The sequence below is a fragment of the Phyllopteryx taeniolatus genome, chromosome 14 (genome assembly GCF_024500385.1).
Source record: "Phyllopteryx taeniolatus isolate TA_2022b chromosome 14, UOR_Ptae_1.2, whole genome shotgun sequence".
Lineage (NCBI taxonomy): Eukaryota > Metazoa > Chordata > Actinopteri > Syngnathiformes > Syngnathidae > Phyllopteryx > Phyllopteryx taeniolatus.
In genome coordinates this window covers 6,844,547-6,866,675 of record NC_084515.1, presented here as the reverse complement: position 1 = coordinate 6,866,675, position 22,129 = coordinate 6,844,547, and the positions used below count along the sequence as shown (strand labels likewise).

The following is a 22,129-nucleotide window of genomic DNA, read 5'->3' as shown; positions in this document are numbered from 1 at the left end:
CGAGGAATGGAAAGTTATCAATGTCCTTTTACTATCGTTCCTGTCATACAGTGTTGCGTGTTAGTGTTTGTACATTAAGGTCAAAAGTGCTGTTTTTGTTTTAATTCCTCATTTAAAAAAAACACCATTCAAACAACATTTCTTTTCCTCGTTTTTGAGATTGTAGGGTGAAAGCTGCAGCTGACTACTAATGTGGACGGAATGGGTGGCAACAATGGGGAAAGGAAATGCCAGTATTTTAAGGGGAATAGCCCGCCAGCAACATATTGAGAAAAAGACCAAAAAAGAACTACAAACCAGTTCATTTTTGGAACTCAACACTGTGTACTGATTCATTCACGATTTCCAGATTTGTGTACGCTGTGTAGCTGTTGTATTATTTTCTCTCTAGACATTAATAATTTGCCTGCTGCTAGTTTGCTTTTCATAGTTAATACTCCCCACCGTTGCAATGCGGTTTCAGCCAGACTTCTGTTAAAAGTGTACCACATAAGCACTTATTCTGGTGTTTCGCTCATCTACATAGCACGTCAGCTTATCCATTAGCATGGCTTCTCATCTTCTCATCTTCTCATCTTGCTCGGTGTATTGCATGATTAGCTACGCCACATCCTCTATTAGTGATACAAATACTTGTGAGAAGTGTATCTTATTTGCCACCATGGAGGCAAGGAGTGGCCTCGGACAATGTTTAGCCGCATTAGCAAGTTAGCTCAGTGCCTAGCATTCTCCCGTAGTTCCCGAGCAGCAAGGAAAGCACGTCGCGATTGGTCGGTAGAGTCCAAATCTCTGCCATAGGCCAAATTCATAGCATCTACTCCAGATACCGCGCACCCCTAGCAACCACAATTGACTTTGGTGGCGGAGCTGGAGGAAGGTGGTAGCACGTGTGGCTGTATTGCTTTGTAACGTTAACAAGAGCAGTTATTGCAGAGACAAGCATATGTAAAACATGCCCTCTACTGACACACACGCGCCCACGCACGCACGCACCATCCTAATGATTCACACAAGATCCTGACTATATAATACAATGTAGGGTCAAAGAGCTCCTCTGCTTTAATTGCTTTAATCTATAAGGGTTGCTTGTAGTTATCGGCAGAGCCATAGCTCACAGTGAATGTGCCTTTGTGCGCCTGCGATGGCGGCGCCCCCGTGTAGCAACCATGACCTTGAACAGAAGAGGCTATAGATCGCTGTTGTCATAAGAGAGCAGTAAAAAAGAGAGGCACAAAAAAGCACAACCATCCACTTTTTTTTTTTTTTATATCCTTTTCTACAAACTCCATTCCTCTTATGTGCCCTACTTTGCTTTATCTCTCTCTTGGATTGTTTTCCCTTCTGCTCTTAGTTCAGCTCTTTCTCATGCAATCCACCCACCCCCTCCCTTAGTAACACTAATAGCACAGGATCTCCCAGCACTTGGAATAAGGTGGAGCTACATATGTGTAATACATAGGCACATCGAGGTTAGTGCCCATGGATTGTGCATGCACGCCCACAGACACTCATTCCATCCTAATGTATGGCTAGGGGGCCATTTGGTGGTCTTGGTCCAGCGAATAACGTCAGGTATTCCTGCGGCTGGCTGATAGATGAGGCTATAAATACAGCACAGTGACAGGGAATGATTCTAGTGTGAAGGCTAGGTACATATACTGTGTGTGTGTGTGTGTGAGTGTTATTTTCAATAAAAAAAAGCAAAATAAAAAAAACTAATCCACACAAGTGAGGTGAAACAAAAGAAACAAAGAGGGACGTGTTGTGGCAACACACACTGATTGTAAAACCCAATGAGGCTTTGTCTTGTGTTAATAAATAAACCAAAGGAATCGGCTTTTATTTTTTGTTATGTTTTTCATCTTCAGAAGGGAGCGGAGCACTCACCGCATTGATCTTTGCTCTTTGTTGTATGTTTTATTTGATGAATGCATCGGCAGATTCTAGCCGAGAGTGAAATGAAAACACTCTTAGTATACGCGTATCCAAACCTCAATAGGAACGTAAACGAAACAGCTGAGTAGATTAGCTTGGCACAACGAGCGGCAGTGTCTTACTAGCACCATCTATCAACATTGACTAACACGTTATATGCACATTTATTTTTTATTCTTAGCTCCAACTATATTATTCCTTCACCATCCAATAAAAACGCTGACACATAAAGCATGCGGACTGACAAAACTATATATTGACAAACTGAATATATTACCTACACTACACAGTTGTCTCAGGAGACACGTAGATGTAGACATGTTGTCAAGTTTACTGTAAAATAGCAACGGAATTTTCAGTTAGACACAATTCTTGGATGTTGGAAACTTTCCATGCATCCATGGAATGCAGTGGTACCTTGTCTAACAAGTAACCCAATTTGAGTTTATTAGGCCACTTTGCTTGGCAAATTTTTTTGACTTGCACGCAAAAATTTGGGATACGAGCGCTACATGGTGGTAGTGAACTCAACTCAGCTCACGTGACAACAAGCACATAGTGAAATATTATCAATACGTATATATATATAAATACTATATATATATATATATATATATATATATATCCATCCATTTTCTGAGACGCTTCTCCTCACTAGGGTCGCGGGCGTGCTGGAGCCTATCCCAGCTGTCATCGGGCAGGAGGCGGGGTACACCCTGAACTGGTTGCCAGGCAATTGCAGGGCACATTCAAACAAACAACCATTCACACTCACAGTCAAACCTACGGGCAATTTAGAGTCTCCAATTAATGCATGTTTATGGGATGTGGGAGGAAACCGGAGTGCCCGGAGAAAACCCACGCAGGCACGGGGAGAACATGCAAACTATATACTATATATATATATATATATATATAAAATACATAATATTAAAAAAAAAGTCTTCAAGCCTGTTTATTGCCACTCCCAGTTGAGGTTTACGGTCAAACTAAACATAAAATAAAGATAATTACACTTTGTGTGTTTAAAACAACCGCAACACGTTGAATGTCCGACAGCTTAATGCTAACACACAATGCAGAATGTCATAGAAAGGCTAACGAAGAGCATCAGTGTGGCGGTGTTATAACACATTAAGCAATGGGTATTTGAACACAAAAAGTGCAACAACACATTTAGACAGACGATGTAACAATACTCTCACGCAAGCTATCCTCAGGGAAAAATGACATCTTGCTGCTGTTTACTGAGTCACTTATTGATTTGTGATATGAGTGATTTTAGTTACAAGCGTGGTCACAGAACAAATTCAACTTGGAAGTCAAGGCACTATATATGTGAATTAGGTGTACACTGTATTTGCAAACTTGCAGGTTAGGTGTTTCAACATAAAAACAGTATAATCTTGGTTAAAACCACTTTTTTTTGCAAGTTAAGTAGAATTTCTGCTATGCACTTTGCCTCTCGGTCCCACGCACGCAAAACAAACAAACAACAACTTCCTGCTATTGAGGCTACTGAGCCCACACCCCCTGCATGCACTGTGAATTCTGCCATCATTTGCATTAATCATTTCTAAAATCCTGCACGCTACAGCAAAGTATTGAGGCCACACTACAGCATCTGAATCACGAGGAACATGTTTTATTCAGTATTTATCTTTTTGCTATTCAATAAATGAACTTGTCCAGTTTGCAGGAAGTTTCTCTAAAGTGTATTGGAAACACTGCACCCGTTTGTAGCCAGAATCATGAGGCTCTTCTGCAAGTTTCATATTTGATAGTTTGATCAGTTTCAATCTACATATGTGAGCCGAACTTACAGTTATTACATGTCATGCTTCGTGCTTTACAAGACAACTACACAGGTATTAAAGGCATTCGATGGAACCAACTCTAACATTTTAACAGTTTTAACACTAACTTGCATGTAAAAAGAAGAATAGCATCAAAAGTGTCTATAATTTACAGTCTACATAATATAGGTAGACCAGCCGGGAAAAACGCTCCACTCATGTTGTATCACCACCGGCATCAGTGCAAATGTAAAAGACATAATGGTATAACAAAGTTTGGGTCACGAATACATTCATTGGCTTGACTTCAATAGCTTTAAATTACGTTTTCTTTTTTTTTTTTTTTTTCTGGTTCACAAATGAATGCTTACTCCTGTCAATTGTATTCACCTTGTCAGTTCGAGTATGCATTTACGTTCCATTACTCTTGCGTGAGCCCTGGAGGGGAAATGTTATCAATTACTCCTTCTTGATTAGACATGAAGTCATTATTTGTGGCCAATCAAACATTGAACTGCAGTGGTTTTTAGGCTTGAATGACTCATGTCAGGTGCAGAGGTCATTAAAGTCTTTCTGTTCTCATACGTGGTTTAGATATGATGATCACAGGCCCTTCTCCTTTCTATAACCCCCACATTTATTCCCTCTCCTCAATATTCTTCCTCACTAACACCCATGTACAAGCCCCTACTCCCATTTTCCTGACCCCAAATGTGGCTTAATTTAATTAGTTTGCTTCCGCTCTCGCTGTAGTCCACTCTCTGTTTGCACTGCAGGCTTGACTCATGTGTGGTAGTGAAAGCGGGCATTAAGCATCTGGAAAAGCAAATACTCCAGGATTTACAGTGGGTCCAACATACAGTAGTTTTGGAATGTTTGCTGGCTGGTTTGTGTTCTGTAAGGATTAAGGTTCACAGCATAATACCTGAGAGTTGAAGTTCCATAGCCAGTCAGTATAGTGGCCACTGGTTCAATCCACAGGTAGACACCCAAGCATTGATTGTGTTGTCATAGAAAACTCTGATACACATAAATGCCAATCCTTAAAATTGTTTGGAATTGCCTATATTAATAGTTGAATCCATAAATATACCCCAAACTATGATCCCACAACAGTATATCTCTTCTTAAAACATTACTCTTAAAAATAGATGACTTAGACTATTTTGATTTTTTTAAAAATGCATAGGAAACACGCTCGTATATGCACGTGACAAAAACTTCCCGAAACTTCCACTAACAACCCAGGCTAAACTTAGCTCCTCCCTGACATACAAAGGATGTTAGTTCTCAGTTGAGATGTAGCATTTTGAAAATGCTTTATACCCTAACACCAATTATTAGTTTCTTATTAGCAAGGACTTTGGCACCACCTTGTGGCATATTTGGACATTACAGAAGGAGCACAAAAATACGTTAATAGGTGAGTTTTTCAGCAAGTAACTGAGGAGAGTTTCCAAAAAAACTGAATTTGTGAATCGCGACCTGCAAATAGGGGTTTCACTGTATGTCACATTTTCAAACATCATGCATGATCAGCAATTTAAAAAAATTGTTTTTTTAACAAAATTCCAAAATTTAAATTGTAGGAATATGCTGCAACAAGGCTTTTGGACAGAAGTCCTTTGGATGTCTGGCAGTGACAGACATTGCCGTGTGTGTGTGTGTCTGTGTTTGCGCGCATCGGTAGTAACAACCTGTCTGCAATGTGATTTCCTCTCCGTGTCAGCTGCTAAGGCCCACTGCTCTAATTTCCCCTCCTGTGGCCAACAACTGTGTGACAGAAGTGTGAGTCCACAGGCTATCAGGACTGCTCTCATCAGGAGAAATGTCTAACACTGTAAAAGGTCAAGAAGAAATTCACCGAAACAGCACCACAGACCTGAGCATGGCAATTTTAGTGGTGGAAACACATTGCATAGTCACAAAAGCTCATTTGGGAAAGTTTTCGTGCTCAGTCATTCTTTTAATTACTTCATTTGATTCACCAAATGAATGCTGGGAGTGTTGTGTGTCATGATGATAGTTTGTACTCCAAGTTGTGAATCCTCAAGGTCCTCTCTGCGTGTATGTGTGTATTGTGTGTACGTGACGGCATGCATGCGTGTGTGTGTCGCTCTTTGCCCTTGATGAGTTGTCGGCATCGTTTATTAAAGAAGAAACAAGTGTCTGACTCTGTGTCACAGTTCAACACAGCAAGCGCCCAACCAGCCGACAAACCCACGCGCACGCATGCACACATGTACGCACACACTCTGGAGTGTCTTGAAGCAACAAACAAGGGCAACGCTCTTGTCATAGTATGTCAGAATTTTTTTTGTGCTACGTTAGTGCTGTCAGTGGACAGACAACATACTGTATGAAATAGCAGCTAATACATCTTCTGGAAGAAGGAAAGCAATATCATCAGAATAATGTTATTGTTAGAAGATGTGCTGATCACAGCCCGTAGGGAGCATATGTACATTTGGGGGTTGTAATGATATGCTGTGATGTATTAATCGGTGTTACAGTCCTGCATTATATTCTTTCTTTGAATTAAATAATTTGTCTGATATTCAAGTGTAATTTCTGAAGGAAAAACAATTTTGAGTTATTTGTAGAATTACACATAAAGTCTTGTTGCGGCTGCCAAGCTAAGCACTGCTAAGAGTAGTGTCATTAATAAGAGTAATTGCCAGTTTCTCTCTACGTAAAATGCTTTGTTAAGATATATAAGTAACTGTGAACTGAAGTCATCGAATTAGTACATTTGGATCATCTTATCCTCTTTGCAACTGGCCCACGGTCTTACGCCTATATGAGAAAATAAGTTACCTGTTGTTACCTGATTTTTTTTATTTTTTTTTGTTTGTTTCAGACAATAATATTTCTGTAGGGAGGAAAGATGACAATATAGTGATGAAACTGGCCAGACTCAATGTAAACTTATCAAATAAAAACAAAGCAGAAAGCTGTGAAAACATGCCTGGAAGCAAAAAAAAAACCAAACAAACAAAAAATAAATCAAGCATGAACTGTATAGAAAATAGACTAGTGTTGCAGTGTCTGTATCCATCCATGTGCCTTTAAGAGGCGGAGCCTGGTGGGTTGCTGTGTGACATCAGCGAGTCTGCGTGTGTCTGGGTGAGAGCTGTGGCTAACCAGCTTCTGCGTGAGTTTTAGTGTTTTACTAAAAGTGTGCCAGTGACTGTTGCTCTCCTTTCCCCACATGCGAAGACATTACACTATGTACAAGCTTTGAGACACTTGATTTACATATGCAGGGAGTCTACATGATACAACTCCAATTCCAATGAAGTTGGGATGTTGTGTTAAACATAAAAAGTATACGATTTCAACCTATATTTAATTGAATACACAACAAAGACGGGTGGCACGGTTATCGACTGGTTAGAGCGTCTGCCTCACAGTTCTGAGGACCGGGGTTCAATCCCCGGCCCTGCCTGTGTGGCGTTTGACGAGACTGACTCTTGACGAGTACGAGAGGGAACCTGGCGTGTTTGATTGAGAACTTGCCCAGCTGTTCATTTCGGATACAGAAGATGAGGACTTTGATGGATTTGTGGATGAGGATTGATTAAAAAATAACGTGAGTACATTGTTAAATACTTCTATAACGTACAACTGAACGCAGTTTTGCTCCCGCTGACTTTTTAAAAACATACACTAGCATGCATGCTAGCCTATGTTTTAGCGTGCATGCATGCTACCGTATGTTTTAAGCTAGTGTATGTTTTACCATGCCTGCGCACAATAATACGGTGTACCTTATGGATGTGTTAAATACAGAAATAGACCCCGTAACTGGGCGGCACAGTGGACAACTGGTTAGAGCGTCTGCCTCACAATTCTGAGGACCGGGGGTTCAATCCCTGGCCCCGCCTGTGTGGAGTTTGCATGTTCTCCCCGTGCCTCCGTGGGTTTTCTCCAGGCACTCCGGTTTCCTCCCACATCCCAAAAACATGCGTGGTAGGTTAATTGACAACTCTAAATTGCCCGTAGGTGTGAATGTGAGTGCGAATGGTTGTTTGTTTGTATGTGCCCTGCAATTGGCTGGCAACCAGTTCAGGGTGTACCCTGCCTCCTGCCCGATGATAGCTGGGATAGGCTCCAGCACGCCCGCGACCCTAGTGAGGAGAAGTGGCTCAGAAAATGGATGGATGGACCCCGTAACTGAGACTGCCCCTTTTAATACGGTGCAGTTTATGGTCGTAAAAATACGGTAATCTTGTGGCAGTCTTTGCAACGTCGCATGAGGAAAACCAGTTTTGAAACAATCATGGAAAGTCACAAGGATACACACACACACACACACACACACACACACACACACACACACACAGCCTCCATTAAAGTGACATGACCGGAGGATGAGCGCGCAAAGAGATAACTAGGAGAAAAAGGAGTGCCGAGCCTGTGGTGGGTTCAGGATGAGTGGCGAGAGGACTGATGAAAAGACAGCAGTGAGTGGAGCGCTCCTGCTGCGAGGCTGCTTTATTCCTAAAGTTCATAGCTCAACTGTTTGCACTACTCAGTCCTGCTCTCCGTCGGCCCTTGTGTTGCCCTGACAACAACCTCGACCCTCGCCAGTCTCAACTGTCAGGCGATAGGAAGCACAGTGAAGTATGTGAATGAAAGGACCACAAGGACTCAGATATCACATGAACGTGGCTATAAAAATACATTCAAAGTAGTGCCATAAAACAACAATGGGTACCACTCAACAATCATCTACAAAAATGATCGCCCTCATGAAAGGTTTAAAATGTGTTATTTGTTTGTTAACACTTGACAGAAACTTCCATCCATCCATTTTCTGAGCCGCTTGTCCTCACTAGGGTCGCGGGCGTGCTGGAGCCTATCCCAGCTGTCATCGGGCAGGAGGCGGGGTACACCCTGAACTGGTTGCCAGCCAATCGCAGGGCACATAGGAACAAACAACCATTCGCACTCACAGTCATGCCGACGGGCAATTTAGAGTCTCCAATTCATGCATGTTTTTGGGATATGGGAGGAAACCGGAGTGCCCGGAGAAAACCCACTCAGGCACGGGGAGAACATGCAAACTCCACACAGGCGGGGCCGGGGATTGAACCCCGTTCCTCAGAACTGTGAGGCTGACGCTCTAACCAGTCGGCCACCGTGCCGCCTGACAGAAACTTAATTTATTTAATGATAACTGCGAGGGTTACCGGCTGCTTTCCAAATACGGTGGTACCTTGACGAGGTATCGCGTTACGAGCTGTCACTTGATACATTAATTTTTTTACCATACCAATACAAAAGGAGAATACTCGCAAGGAGCTGCTTTAGGCTGCAACTCACCCCCAGAAGCTCATACTGAAATAATCAGTGTAGGAAAGAACCCACGCAAGTAAAAATCTGTGCCATTGATACTAACATGATAAGAAACACACACAAATAAATCAATTATCGATAATTTTGTTAAAAACAAACACACATTGGCACCACATGTAATTCACCGCTCATTTGCTTGTTACTCTAAGAGGATATTTGAGTTTTTTTGGTCTTATTTTTGTGTGTGTGTGTGTGTGTGGGGGGGGGGGGGGGGGTGGGGTTGTTTGTTGTGTGTGTGTTTTGAATTTCATTTTCTTACAGAAATACCTAGATTGGCAGGGAAGAAAAAAAACAAAATAAAAACAATCAGAGCTGCATGGACAAAGTAGTAACTTGTCCCCTGTAGCCATGTGTTTGTAATTAATTAAAAAGAACCTAATTAACTATGTATGAAGTTATGTACTGTACTGTGCTTTGCATCTGCGGTGGTCTTATTTTCTTTTTGCATCATCTAACTATGTGCAGGCGTGTGTGTGTGTTTGTGTGCATGTGTATAAGCATCCTGGTTTCTTTGTGAGCCAGCCTGGCTGTTGGCATCGCTGTTTGAGTCTTGGCAGGTGCTGCCCAGCTCCACTAACGGATGCCCACAAGTGAGAGAGATAAACAGAGAGCGAAAGACATTATCAGACCGTGGAGCAAAGACAAAAAATTTCTGCGGGGGACGCAAATGTGAGAGGAATCGTAGACAGACACAGAATAACAGACTGAAAAAATGTTATGTTACACAATACAATGATATAAGTTAAGCATTTATTATATAGAACGGTACCACTGGAGGCAGCCCACTCGTGGTGCGCAAAAGAATCAATGCCTAAGTACAGTTCAGTTGTATTTAACTTTTTAGTACAGTACATTTAATCTTGAAAATGTGTTTGTTTTTTAAACTTTTATTCAGGTACAATGTCTTTTAAACTTTTACCTGCAAAAGTAATATTTTAATTTCATTATTATTACAGTTGTTTGTTTTCATTTTCCTATATTTAGGCGCAGTGTTGAAGTTCAAAGTTTGTATACATTTACAGTGGCTTATAATAATATTGCATAAAGCTTTCATGAATAAAACCTCTATGCTCCTGTATTTTCATACTGGTCATGATGGTTGTTCTTGGAGTATTCTTTAGGTGGCACATGGTGTAAAAAGTTTGAGAACCTCCAGTAGAGAGGAATGTCTTATCTTCATGTAGACATGCTACCTTATCCCCATCATCTTCATTATCTTTCACGATATAAAATGTTAATTTTGTGGTAAATAGGTACTGCAATAATCAAGCTACATGCACTTGTGTCGGGATTAGTACTACAAAGCAAAAGCTTTTAATCAAATCAATTGTAGCTCTTTTCATCATATACTGTACTGCTAAAATATATTAATGACATGTTTAACAAGTCATTTGAGCAATAGACTTCTTGAATAGTTCTCGCCTGCAAGCTGCAGACACACACAAGTCACAGAGAAGCGTGTTATTGTAAAAGTACAGTACTGTGTTAGAGTTACTCAACGGGCTTGGACCCATAACGCAACGCTTATTAGCAGCAACCCGCATCCCCACTGCAGTTAAGAGCCTGGAATTCTGGCAAGTTGACATGTCAGTGGATGTAACTTTTCTAGAAAATATTTAGGGCTCGTGCAAGTAAGCGCATGAATGAAAAAGCAAGGATGCAGAATTGTAAACAACCTATAGAAATATGTGCTCCAGTGGTTTTGCACTCAGCCTTCCTCTGGCATGCCACTTTATATGCTCGCCAATTGTGTGGACAGTAAGTGTGTCAGGGAGATAAGGAGAAAAAAAAACAAGTATATTGGTTAATTTGCTTAAAAGGTAGCAAAGAACCCACATAATTTGTCAGTCAGGGCTCAATCGAAAGGCCATTGTGATGTGTTCAACGGTTGTTTTGTTTAAAAATAGAAAATGGCTGGTATGTGATGTCATATTTAGATTCTCATTAAAGCAAAAATGTTGTGTTTGTCAGAGGCCGAGACTGGTCATCAAACAATGTGAACCTGTCTTAGGCACACAGACACACGCACACTCCATTAAAGGTCCGAGCAGGCGGAGAGAGAATGGTAGAAATGGAGAGAATCGTGCCAAGGCAAATATAGACACGGATGCTTGCTGATTTTTGTTTAAGGAAGAGTTGCATTCCCTCTCTAATTCATTAGTTCTACCTCCAATCAACATAAGAGCTCGGCCATGAATTCTGTAGGCATGACGCTTGTGATTTTACAATTTTTTTTCTCAATGTAATAACTCTGCTTTGTTTAGGGTGTAAGAGCACATGTGATTGAAATGTTACAACAAATGCTCCACGTTCATATTGAAGACTTATACACAGAGAATTATAAGCGTTGACAAAATGCTTACTTTGGACTTTGGACGTAATGCTATGTCAGCAGTCACGAAGGGAGCTACAGTAATACATAATTGACGAGTTCACCCGTTGATTATAAGTGATAAGTGGTATTGACAAGGTGTGTGAGGAGAAGCAGAAAAAGCGTGCTGCTTAATGTGTGTCTCTGTTTTTCCAAAGGATTGTGAAATGTGTTCGTGAAATATAAAACCTGTGTAGGTGATTGGGTGATCTTTTGAGATACAAAGCAAGAACTGGTGCCTTTACAAACATAAATGTTCACATTTTTGATTGGCATTATGTTGTAAGGGGGGGGGCACTCCATTCCGAAAATATACATTACTACTTTTCGGGTCATTAAAAAAATTTGTATTCGACACAGGATGATGTTCATTTTGTAAACTGGACCCATTTAGCTTAAATTGGATATAAAGCGCGTGACTTACTTGTGAGTGGCAGCTTGCTTCCTCAACTTCATGTCAGGCACCAAATAGTATTATACATACTGAAGATTATTAATGGGATTAAATAAACTACATATATTACAATCAAGGTCAAGTGAAACTGGAGTACAATTCCGCCGCACACCGAGCAACGCGGCCAAACGCGACTGAAGTGGACAATCGTGATTGAGCGCCGCACATTTCCGGACGCTGCCACAGAAAAACTGCAACCCTTTATTAGGTTTTGAGGTTACACATATACTGTAGTTTATTATTATAGTGTGTGGATATTTTGAGAGGCTGTTAGCATCGTCACATTCGCTGACTGCATTGGTGCGTTTTGGCGATAGACTCTCTTCGAACTTTGCTTTCTAGCCACAAGTACATATGAAAGTATAAATAGTTAAGTATAGTTAAGTATAGTTAAGTTAAGCATTATTGTAAAACACAATATATACAGTACATATATTGTATAAAGTGTCTAGATGACATTGGTACGGCTTGGCAGCACATTAGCGGTCGTTGGCTGGCTGGGTGTCGCTTAATGCTTCAAACCCGCAAACTTATTTTTTGGGGGTGAAAGCTCATGTGCATTTTTTTATTGGTTGTTACATCTGCGATGTTGCGACAACGTTCACTGGTGATTAAAATACTGAATCGCGGCAAAACCAGTGAACGATGGTCGGCCACTCGAGAAAACTAGATGCCAAAGCCCGCACACTGCGCGACAGTTCAGTCGGTTTTGGGCGTGTCGCTCGGTGAGCAGTTGGTCGAAAAGTACTGTAAATAAAAAGGACTGTTATGGAGAAATGTTGAGAAATGGTAAGAACTGATGCAGACACTATGAGGGCCAACTGATTCTGAAGACACAACTCTGTGGACATATGTCGGCTATTAGAAGTATGAAATACAGTACTAGAAATGCACGTGTTTGTTTCTATTTCTTCTATTTTATTTTGACAATTATTGGAGTAATTGAGAATGGGTTTTTCACAAACCCTACTGATATGTAGATTTGATCGCTGCACTGAACTATGACTGTGTGTGATTCGATACAGGGCCTTGATATCACATAATTATTTTATTAGCTTCTCATTCTCTTTATGGCACTTGACAGAGGGTGGCGGTTTAAATGGTCTTAATGTATGAGGCTGGAAGCTTCATGTGACCTTTTAACTGCTCAGCACCTCTCCTCCTCTGTTTTGTTGTCATTGCTTTCATTTCATCCAGCTTTCACGCTACGTACACACACACACACACACACACATATACACACAAATATAGACACGATTACTGCATGGCATCCCTTTCTGCTGTCAGCGTGTGTTGAGCTGAGAAGTGCATGGATGTTAGGGAGATGTTGCAAAACGTGTACGATTGTCTCTTTGTTGCATAAATGAGCTTGTAAACAGGCCTTATATGCCCCGTGTAGAAAATGTGACTACACAAGGTCTTTTTGGAACAGTTATGTAACAGAAGGATGCAATAGAGGAAGTATAAAATTCTGTAGTATTAGAAAATGCAAGGTAACAATGTGCCAAATCGCCAATTAGGTGATTTGCGTGCCACAACTGATCTCCCTGAAGTTTACAGCGTGCTACAGTATATAAAAGTTCCCCTAGGTACTAGCAGCCATACTGCAATCTGCATAACAGAGAAGCTTGACATGATGGCTGTTGAGTGGCGAGAAGAAAGAGAGAAGCAGGCGTCTCTGCATATGGATGCCAATTAAATATTGATGATCAGCAGCACTGAAGGCTCGATGAGGACCTGACTGAAAGAAGTACAGCCATACACATTCAAATGAATCAACACCTGCACACATAGCTGAAGAAGCACGTTTTCATTATGCCTCCTGCTGGTCAAGCTGCCGTCTTCCTCTCATCACCTGTCATCGTCACCTTCCTCCATCCTCCCTACACTTTCTGCTATCACACCGAGATCTTAAAAAGGATGCTTGCTGGCCTCTATGGACCCAAAACAAACTTCCATCATTTTCTATAGTACAGTGGTGCCTTTAGGTACGCGTGACCCAACCTAGGAATCTTTTAATACATGAGGCGTCATCGTATGGTGGCACACAACTTAACTCACTTCACAACAAGCAGCAGCTGGGCAGATGTTGAACAATTCTTCATGCTGTTTATTCCACTTCCAGGTGAAATGTACTGTCAAACTGAACATACAACAATGAGAATTACATGTTTTGTATTTAAAACAACCACTTTGCCTTTGGTAAGTCCATTTAGCCTAATGCTAACAAACAATGCAAAACCCCATAGACGGGCTCACAAAGAGCATCGGTGTAGCGGTGTTATAACCCTTTGAACAAACGGTACAGCAACACAGGCATATATTCTTTATCCTCTCCTACAACGACATAATTGCAACTTACTGATTGCTGTCTCCATGTTTATGTTTGTCTGTATTACCTCCCCCACATGGCCAAGGCACACACACCAGAAGGAGCAGCACAGTGTCCATTGAGTTGAAGCAAGTTCTTTTTTACTTCTTTACATTGTATTTAATTATGTCATTACTGTAATTTTTTAAAATAAACTACAATATTATACAGTGCTATTGCAGCATATTACAGAGGGCTGAAACGGATAAATGGTATTTCAATTCACTTTAATGGGAAAATATGATCTGCGATTCAAGTATTTTGAGTTATCAGCATTGTGACGGAATGGATTAAACTTGTGTCTCAAGGCACTGCTGTACCTGTAGCAATGGGAAGTATGAGTAGAGGATTGATTACACATACTCATGGATTGTTATATGTTTTTTACTATACTGTGTGCGTGACCAGTGTTACTTTATAGGATGGTCGGAGGGTTGGGGGGGTTCAGAAAACCAGTCAGTCTTGGTCTGTATATATATATATATATATATATATATATATAATATCAGTGACCACATGTGCTTTTCTGGATGCATGGATAAAGAAAAATGCCACAGACACACTCCAACATCTTGTACAAAGTTTATAGAGCTGCACTCAAGTGTGAATTATGAAAAAAGCTTATACTCCTTCTAAATTACAAAGTTGCTGCAGCCGTGTTCCACTGGTTGTGGTTGATATTGGAAAGAGCATCACTTCAGTGTTTAAACTCCAACTCTCTACATCCTGAGCCACTTTCAGTCTCGCTGAGTGACTTTCTGTCCCCGTTAAAACCACCAGCAGCTGCAAGGCCCACCACACTGAACGCAACATTGAAATTCTACAAAAGCTCTACCTCAACTGTTTCCCAACACAACAAAAGCCTTCCAGACGCGTGAAAACCCGTCCATGAAACACTGAGCTGGTGCATCCAAGGATATGCAAACACCTTAAAAGAATGGCTTCACATGTTTGTTTTCTCTCTTACAGTTACGTTGCTGGACTCCATGTCAGCCTTGGCCGACCTGGGCTGGGAGGCTTATCCTAATGAAGGGGTGAGTACGCACAGCACACATCACACACTCGCATATGCTCTCACAAACAAACATCACCCTTTCTTCATGCCTCCACCACATGTATAAGTTATGCACGTCATGTTTTATTTTAAGGGAATGAAGAAGACGGGACTTAGCAACCGCCGCAGTGCAGTGCGTGTTTGGAGAGAGCACTGAGTTCTTGAGCTCTCCTTGCTAAATCAGGAGTCTTCAGGGGGAATTTACAAATTATTTCCGCTGCGCTGAAAACTGTGCGCTGGAGCCACCATTCTTTTTTTTTTTTTTTTTAGGACAAGAGTAAAGAGATGGGTGGGAGGGGTAAATATTCTTATGTAAGCAAAAATGTAGATGTGTGTTGCTGTTTGCATGCATATATATGCGCGCACAAAAGGGTTGCATAATGCTCCTTTTGCAGGTAAAGGCAAAAGGCGAGTCCGGAGCGCCGTCACCTCACATCGGGGAGAAGTGAGAGGAAGCCTAGAGAGAACGAATGATGACGTGGATTCTATATAGAAATAAGAACGAGTTTGTACATCACGCAAGCAGAGAAGCCGTTGAATGGCACTGATTAGATTCTACTCGATTCCAACTTCCTCGTCGCTATTCAGCACGGGCGGCTTGAATTGCAGGATGCCACACACGGTTTCATGGTTGCGAGCAGCAAAGAGGCAGCTGAAGTGAGCGGAGCTTAGAGAGCTTGTTTTCTCAAGCAACCCGGGGTATCGGGTTCATGCGCTTGAAATGCATTGATTGTGTGGCCATATAGTTTATGTTTGTGTATGTTTTCTCTCAATGAGGTTCTCATAGAAGAGCGTAATGTGTTCCGTCTGTGACTCATTATGAACAAGTAAGAGCACACACTACACAGGTTATTTGTATTGACAATATGATTTGGTTTACATTGGCTTCCTGAAAGGCACATTTGTTCTTACTTTACAATTACAAATTACTGACTGGAGAGTGAAATCCATCTTTTTTTTAAATCAACTATCTTTGAAGAAAGGATTAGGCATCACCCCCCATAGAGGAAATTACGTAAGTGGTTGAAACTGGTAGTCTGTTTTTCGAGATCTGTACCTTTACTCTTACATAAACAGAGTTGTTGCTTCTTATTTGACTTGCCTAAGAAAATTTTATAAAGCTACATTGTGTGGATGTCTCTATAATTTACTAGTCATTTATGTTTTGCCATACAATGCAAATCATGTTTTTTTTCCCCGGAAAGAGGATCAGCAGGTTTAAGGAAATAACAACAAAATGCGTTCTTCATTTATGAATGCTATATAAATATGATGACCTAACAGCTTTGAAACTCTGATAAAATATAATAATATTCACTCAGTTAGTAGGACTGAGTCTAGTGAGGCAAGGGTGAGCTGGCACTTCTTCCATGAATTTGGTCAAAAGGACGGGTCCACCCTGGACTGGTCCCCAGCCAATCAGAGAGCACATTTAGACAAACAACCGTTCATACTCACATTCACACCTTTGGACAATTTAGTGTCTTCTTCGATTTTTATTCCACTTAGGAAGGCCATTGTCGAGATTCAGTCAAAACGTCAAACTGTGGGGCTGAAATGATAAATTGAATAATTCGTATACAAAAGAAACGGTGAAGTATAATCTCTGCCTCAAAGCTTCACAGTGATCACTTTTCCACAACGGGCTAATGTCACTGTAGAATCACGCTCCATTCCATGTAGAAATAAGTTGCAATGAGGAAAGCGTACACAACAATCAGAGAATCTCCAAAGTTTGGGATCATTTCGCACTTAAAGACTGCAAGGTGTCTACTGCAAAGCAGAACTAATGACCATACCGTGACAGCATGTCTCAGATTGGCAAGACAAGGAATGTATGTTAGCTAATTTAATACAGTTTTGTAGTACCCCCTCAAGGATAGACACAGCTACCAGTGCCACTTTCAATCACTAGATTCAGCAAACCATAACAAAATAAACACGTAATAAGCACATTCATGCATGACAGCCACAACTGACACCCAGGCATTTAACCCGCAGAGTGGTTACGGTTAGCTAATTAACACCCAGTCGTTAACTTGTGTTCACATCAGCCAACTCTACACTCTTATTCGTTGACTCCCATGTCACTCACCGGGCCTGGTCCCACCTTTTAAAGCCACACACACTCAAAGACACAGATACAGTATTTATAGTGTGGCCGTGAGGATGGTGATACCGGCTCTCGATTGATTGGGTGGGGTCGTGAGCCACCGCGGTACAGGCACAGCAATTACAGGACACTTCTGTCAGTCATTGTGCATGCGAAACAGTGTCAATTCATTTGCATGTTTCCGCAGGCACACACCCCTGGGACTTTTTCGCTGGGTGTGGGGCCGCTCACTTATTGCGACAAATAACTCATGAATATGCAAATTGTTTGGGTATGCCCTCACTCACACTCTCCTATAGACTTTTATAATTTACATAGCCACTCCCACCACACTTCAGTTTACAGCCGGGTTCACGACCCTTGTCCTGCTTGATTCCTCTCCTGTCCTTGTCCTGTCCTATCTTGTCCTGTCCTTCCCTCACAGGGTTCAGCACTACTGCCTCATACAACACTCATATCTAATATGCCATTGTTCTAGATATATAATGATTTACTTTCCTCTTCTTGTTTACAGTTAGTGCTTTGTCTTTTCTTGTCTTCTTTTCTCACTCCCCTCTCGAAACATTGTTCTGTTCGACTCATCGATTCAATAAATATCCATTATAATACTAAGAAACCACAGTGGCAGCTTAAAAACTTCACTGTGACACAGTAAATCTGTTCCGGCATAAAAGGGATACAGATCCTACTTTCTACTTGACCTAACAGCCGAATAGGACAAAAAAAAAAAAAAAAAAATCAATCAATGGGCTAATTGGTAGAATTATCGATTCTAAAAATATTCGATAGCTGCACCCCTACAGATGTGCTAACCACAAGGTCATCGTGCCGCCACAATCTCCTACTATTTCCATGATTTAATACAATCATGTTCCATATAATGATTGCACAGTTCCACTCTCACCATGAAGTTGCAATTTTTTTCTTTCTTTCTTTATTTTTTTTTTTTTACTTTGCTTATTGTACTCTATAAATCGACAGATTACAACACAAACCAATTCAGACTTCGGAAACAGGCCTGTGGTTTTGTAGTAATACATTATCTTGTGCTGTTTTGAAATCCATAAAAAAATATTTCCACTGATTACGGCCGCATGTCTATCTGTATCTCTATTTACTGTATTAGTGGCTTGTTTGTGGAAACATTCAGTAAATGTCATAATATGTGAAGAAAGTGGCTGAGAACAGAGGGAAGACGGTGTGGTTGCACAAACGTCTTGTGTTTCATATAATGGGTATTATCAAGTTGACCTTCGACCCTTTAAAACCTCGAGATTGGTTTCAGCGAGAGCCAATCCCAACCAATCTGAGACCACTGTCTACCTGAATTAGTCCGAAAACCACACTTGGCCCCGCAGGTCAATTTTAATCCGAGCCGTGCGGGGCCGGACGTGGTCGAGACGGAGCGGAGCGACCCACTTCTGTCACCGTGCGGGTTGGGGGGGGTGCGCGTCGTAAGGGACACAAAACAGATATGTCATAATGATGTTTGAAAATGAGGGGCCCCATAACATCTCCCCACCGCCTGAGGCTCTTCACCCCGTTCTAATTTGGTATCCCTAAACTAAGCCAGAGCTTTTCCCAAACTTTGGGAACCAATTATGTGCTCGTAGGTGTACACATCAGATGATTGCAGCACCAGGGATATTATGGTAAGCCAGTGAATGGCTGAACTTCGACCCCGATCTGAGATCTCTGCTTGACTTCAAAGCAATCAAGAGAGCTCTGTGCTGATTGGCTGCGTTGGGTGAGGGCTTAGCAAGCTGGGAGAGTTATATTTTATTTATTTTTTTTCTAAACGTCAATTAGCGTTCAGGCTGAACCCGCATTTCAACTCTGTGTGTGTGAGTTGGCGAGAACTCACAAACTATCCAATATACAGTGGTGCCTTGAGATAGTGTACAAGTTTAATTTGTTCCGTGACCACGGTTGAATCTCAAATCATCTGTTGCCTCTGAAATGAATGGAAATGCCATTAATCCGTTCAAAAACAATCATTTTGGTGTTCATGTTTTTAATAAGGAAAAGTAGCACTTTACAATACTGTACTTTATAAAAACGTAGAGTAATAACATAATTGAATAGAATGTGTGGAGTTTGTGCATTATGATTACATGCTACAATTCAATTCATTGTGCTGCTCCTTCTGTATGTTTAGCCACCGGAAGGCAGTATAATATAGACATGCAGGCACAAACAAAGAAGAATAGTAGGCCTACTGCTAGTACTACTGTGACTCAGCAAGATACTTAAATATTTGTCATTTTCCATAGAGAATAAAGCATATATACCTTAGTATTATTATATTATATGTCTACATTTGTTGCTCCACTGTTTGTGTTCAAATATGCGTTGCTTAAAGTGTTCTGAAACAGCGACTATCGATGCTGTTAGCATGTCAATGGCGTTTTCCATCATATGTTAGCATAAAGCTAAACGGACTCTCATAAGGCAAAGCTATATTTTTTAAATACAAACCAGGCAATTCTCTTTTTACGTTTAGTTTGACAGTAAACTTCAACTGGCACAGGCATTAAACAGCTTGAATACTCTTTTTTGAGGAATTGTTCACTATTTGCTCAACTGCTGCTTATTGTGAAGTGAGGTGATTTGAGTTCATACTGTATCTCAAGTTTACGCTGACAAGTCAAAGCAAAATCTTGACTGGACAGAGGCTCTTATCTTGAAAAAAAAAGTTGAATCACTCTTATCTCAAGGCACCACTATTTTCCCTGTTGTGCAGTTTTTCCCCCCCCCTCTCTCTGAAGCGGCAAGTGTATCATCAGCCATGCAATGAGAGGAGCGCAGGTTGCTTTCATTTTCGTAAATACACCTGTGCTCCGCAACTGGCAAAAAAGTGATGATGAACAGACGTGCCAACTGGGGAAATAAGTTGCTCGTTTGGAAGTGGCAGTAATCCGGCCACTCCAAACTCTGCCTACAAAGAAATAAACACAGACATTATAAAGCCCTCTTTATCCCTCAATGGCTATTCCCATAAATGCTTTAATCACTACTCCCGGGGGAGTGTTGTGTGCATGTGTGTGTGTCCGTCCTGTGATGTCCTACTGGTCTCAGTGCTGCACAGATGGGTCTATTTAGCTGCCAAGCGCGCCCGTAATTTACCAACATTTATTCCCTTCTCGCTTTTTCCCCCGTCCCACCAGTCTTTAGTTTTGCACTTCTAATTGGATCGAGTGCATTTGATCAGAAGGGCTCGCAGACGTTTCGTAGCTACGTTGTCTGTCAGGAATCCGATGATGAACCCTTTGAGGGCAATGGGCTAAGCTTTCACTGGTTTTCAGTTGGCTGCAGTAGCTTCAACAATCTTTTTTTTCCCCTCTCACACACACGGTCTCCTCCCTTGCCTCTGTTTCTCTGGTTAAAGTTGGGAGAAGATCCAGAGAGAGCTGGTTGTGCTCCAATTCATACACACTAGACATCTCGGTGGTGATTAAAAGCAGCTGAGTGTGAGGAAGTCTGCGTGAGAATGCCTGTCTTTATCTGTTTTGGTGCTCAAAACCGAGGTGAATGGCGTCAAGGATTTTATTGCCGCATTGTCGGAACGTCACATCACATTAACTTCCAGAAGCAGAGAGTTCCGTTTTGTGTCTTTAAGGTTGTTACTAGAATGGCTTTTCTTTTATTTCCCCTCGCCTCGTTGTGTCTTTACCGAAAGCAGCAATCTACTTTCCCCTTGATTTCAGAGCAGTACGGCATGACAGGTGGACATTTGATCTGTCTGTGAGCATTTTATACAAAAAAAAGGAAGTTTTTAGTAAGTACTAAAGTCTGAAAAAGCTTGTTTTTTAGTGTGTTCAGTTTGTTCATGATCTTTTTTTTCCCTTTATTTGTCACTATGCAGTAGTAGGTTTTCATTCACAAAATAATTGATTCTATGTAATTACTATAGTAGAAAGTAAATGTACAATTAAATATTTTAATAGAATTTAATAGAATTCACACTAACAGTAACTTTTAAGTACCGTATACATCATTAGTATAAAGATGCTTGAAAGGCTTCTTTTTTAGTATTTGTAATCAGTTTGTTTACTTTTTTCCTTTCTTGACAATTTAGTACGTTTTCTATACTGTAAATAATTTATAGTAGGTAAATAGTCAAAAATGTGCAGTTTACTGATGTAATACTTGTAGTATTGTAGTAAAAATTGTAGTATAACTATATAATATACTATATAATACTATTATGATAATTTAGTTTGACTTCACACTAAAGTACTGTTTTTTTTTTGTATTTAAAAAAAGTTAAAACAAGTCTTACTTTTTTTGCTTGTAATTAGCATGTGTTACACAACACGTTATCATCAGTACAATGATACAACATTTATCAAAATCATTAGTACAATATGCTTGTCATATTTGAGGTGCTTAAGGAGGCTATGTTATTTTTAATTATAATAAATACATTTTATGAAAATAATAATGCCAAACTTGAACCCACTAACTCCTGCTGTTTTAAAATTCAGGCAAAAATAAAATGTTTCCATGAAAAGAAATTTATCTAGAGGTGTGTGTCACGCCGGTGGAACAGCTGGACACTTAAGGATGTAATACAGTGTTAAAGTTTCGTATGACTAAATTCATGTGATGTTGCACTGCACATTTCCATGGTTATTTGGTGATATATCATCATCATCATCATAACTGTGGAGC

General features: G+C 40.7%; 1 protein-coding gene across 1 annotated transcript in view; it reads left to right on the top strand.

Moving 5' to 3' along the window:
* The window catches only part of epha4b (eph receptor A4b), a 127,937-nt gene that overhangs the window by 5,027 nt on the left and 100,781 nt on the right, over positions 1-22,129 (top strand). Inside the window, exon 2 of the mRNA XM_061797520.1 lies at positions 15,258-15,322. Within this exon, the coding sequence (XP_061653504.1) occupies positions 15,258-15,322 (65 nt within the window). The remainder of the gene's footprint in view (positions 1-15,257; positions 15,323-22,129) is intronic.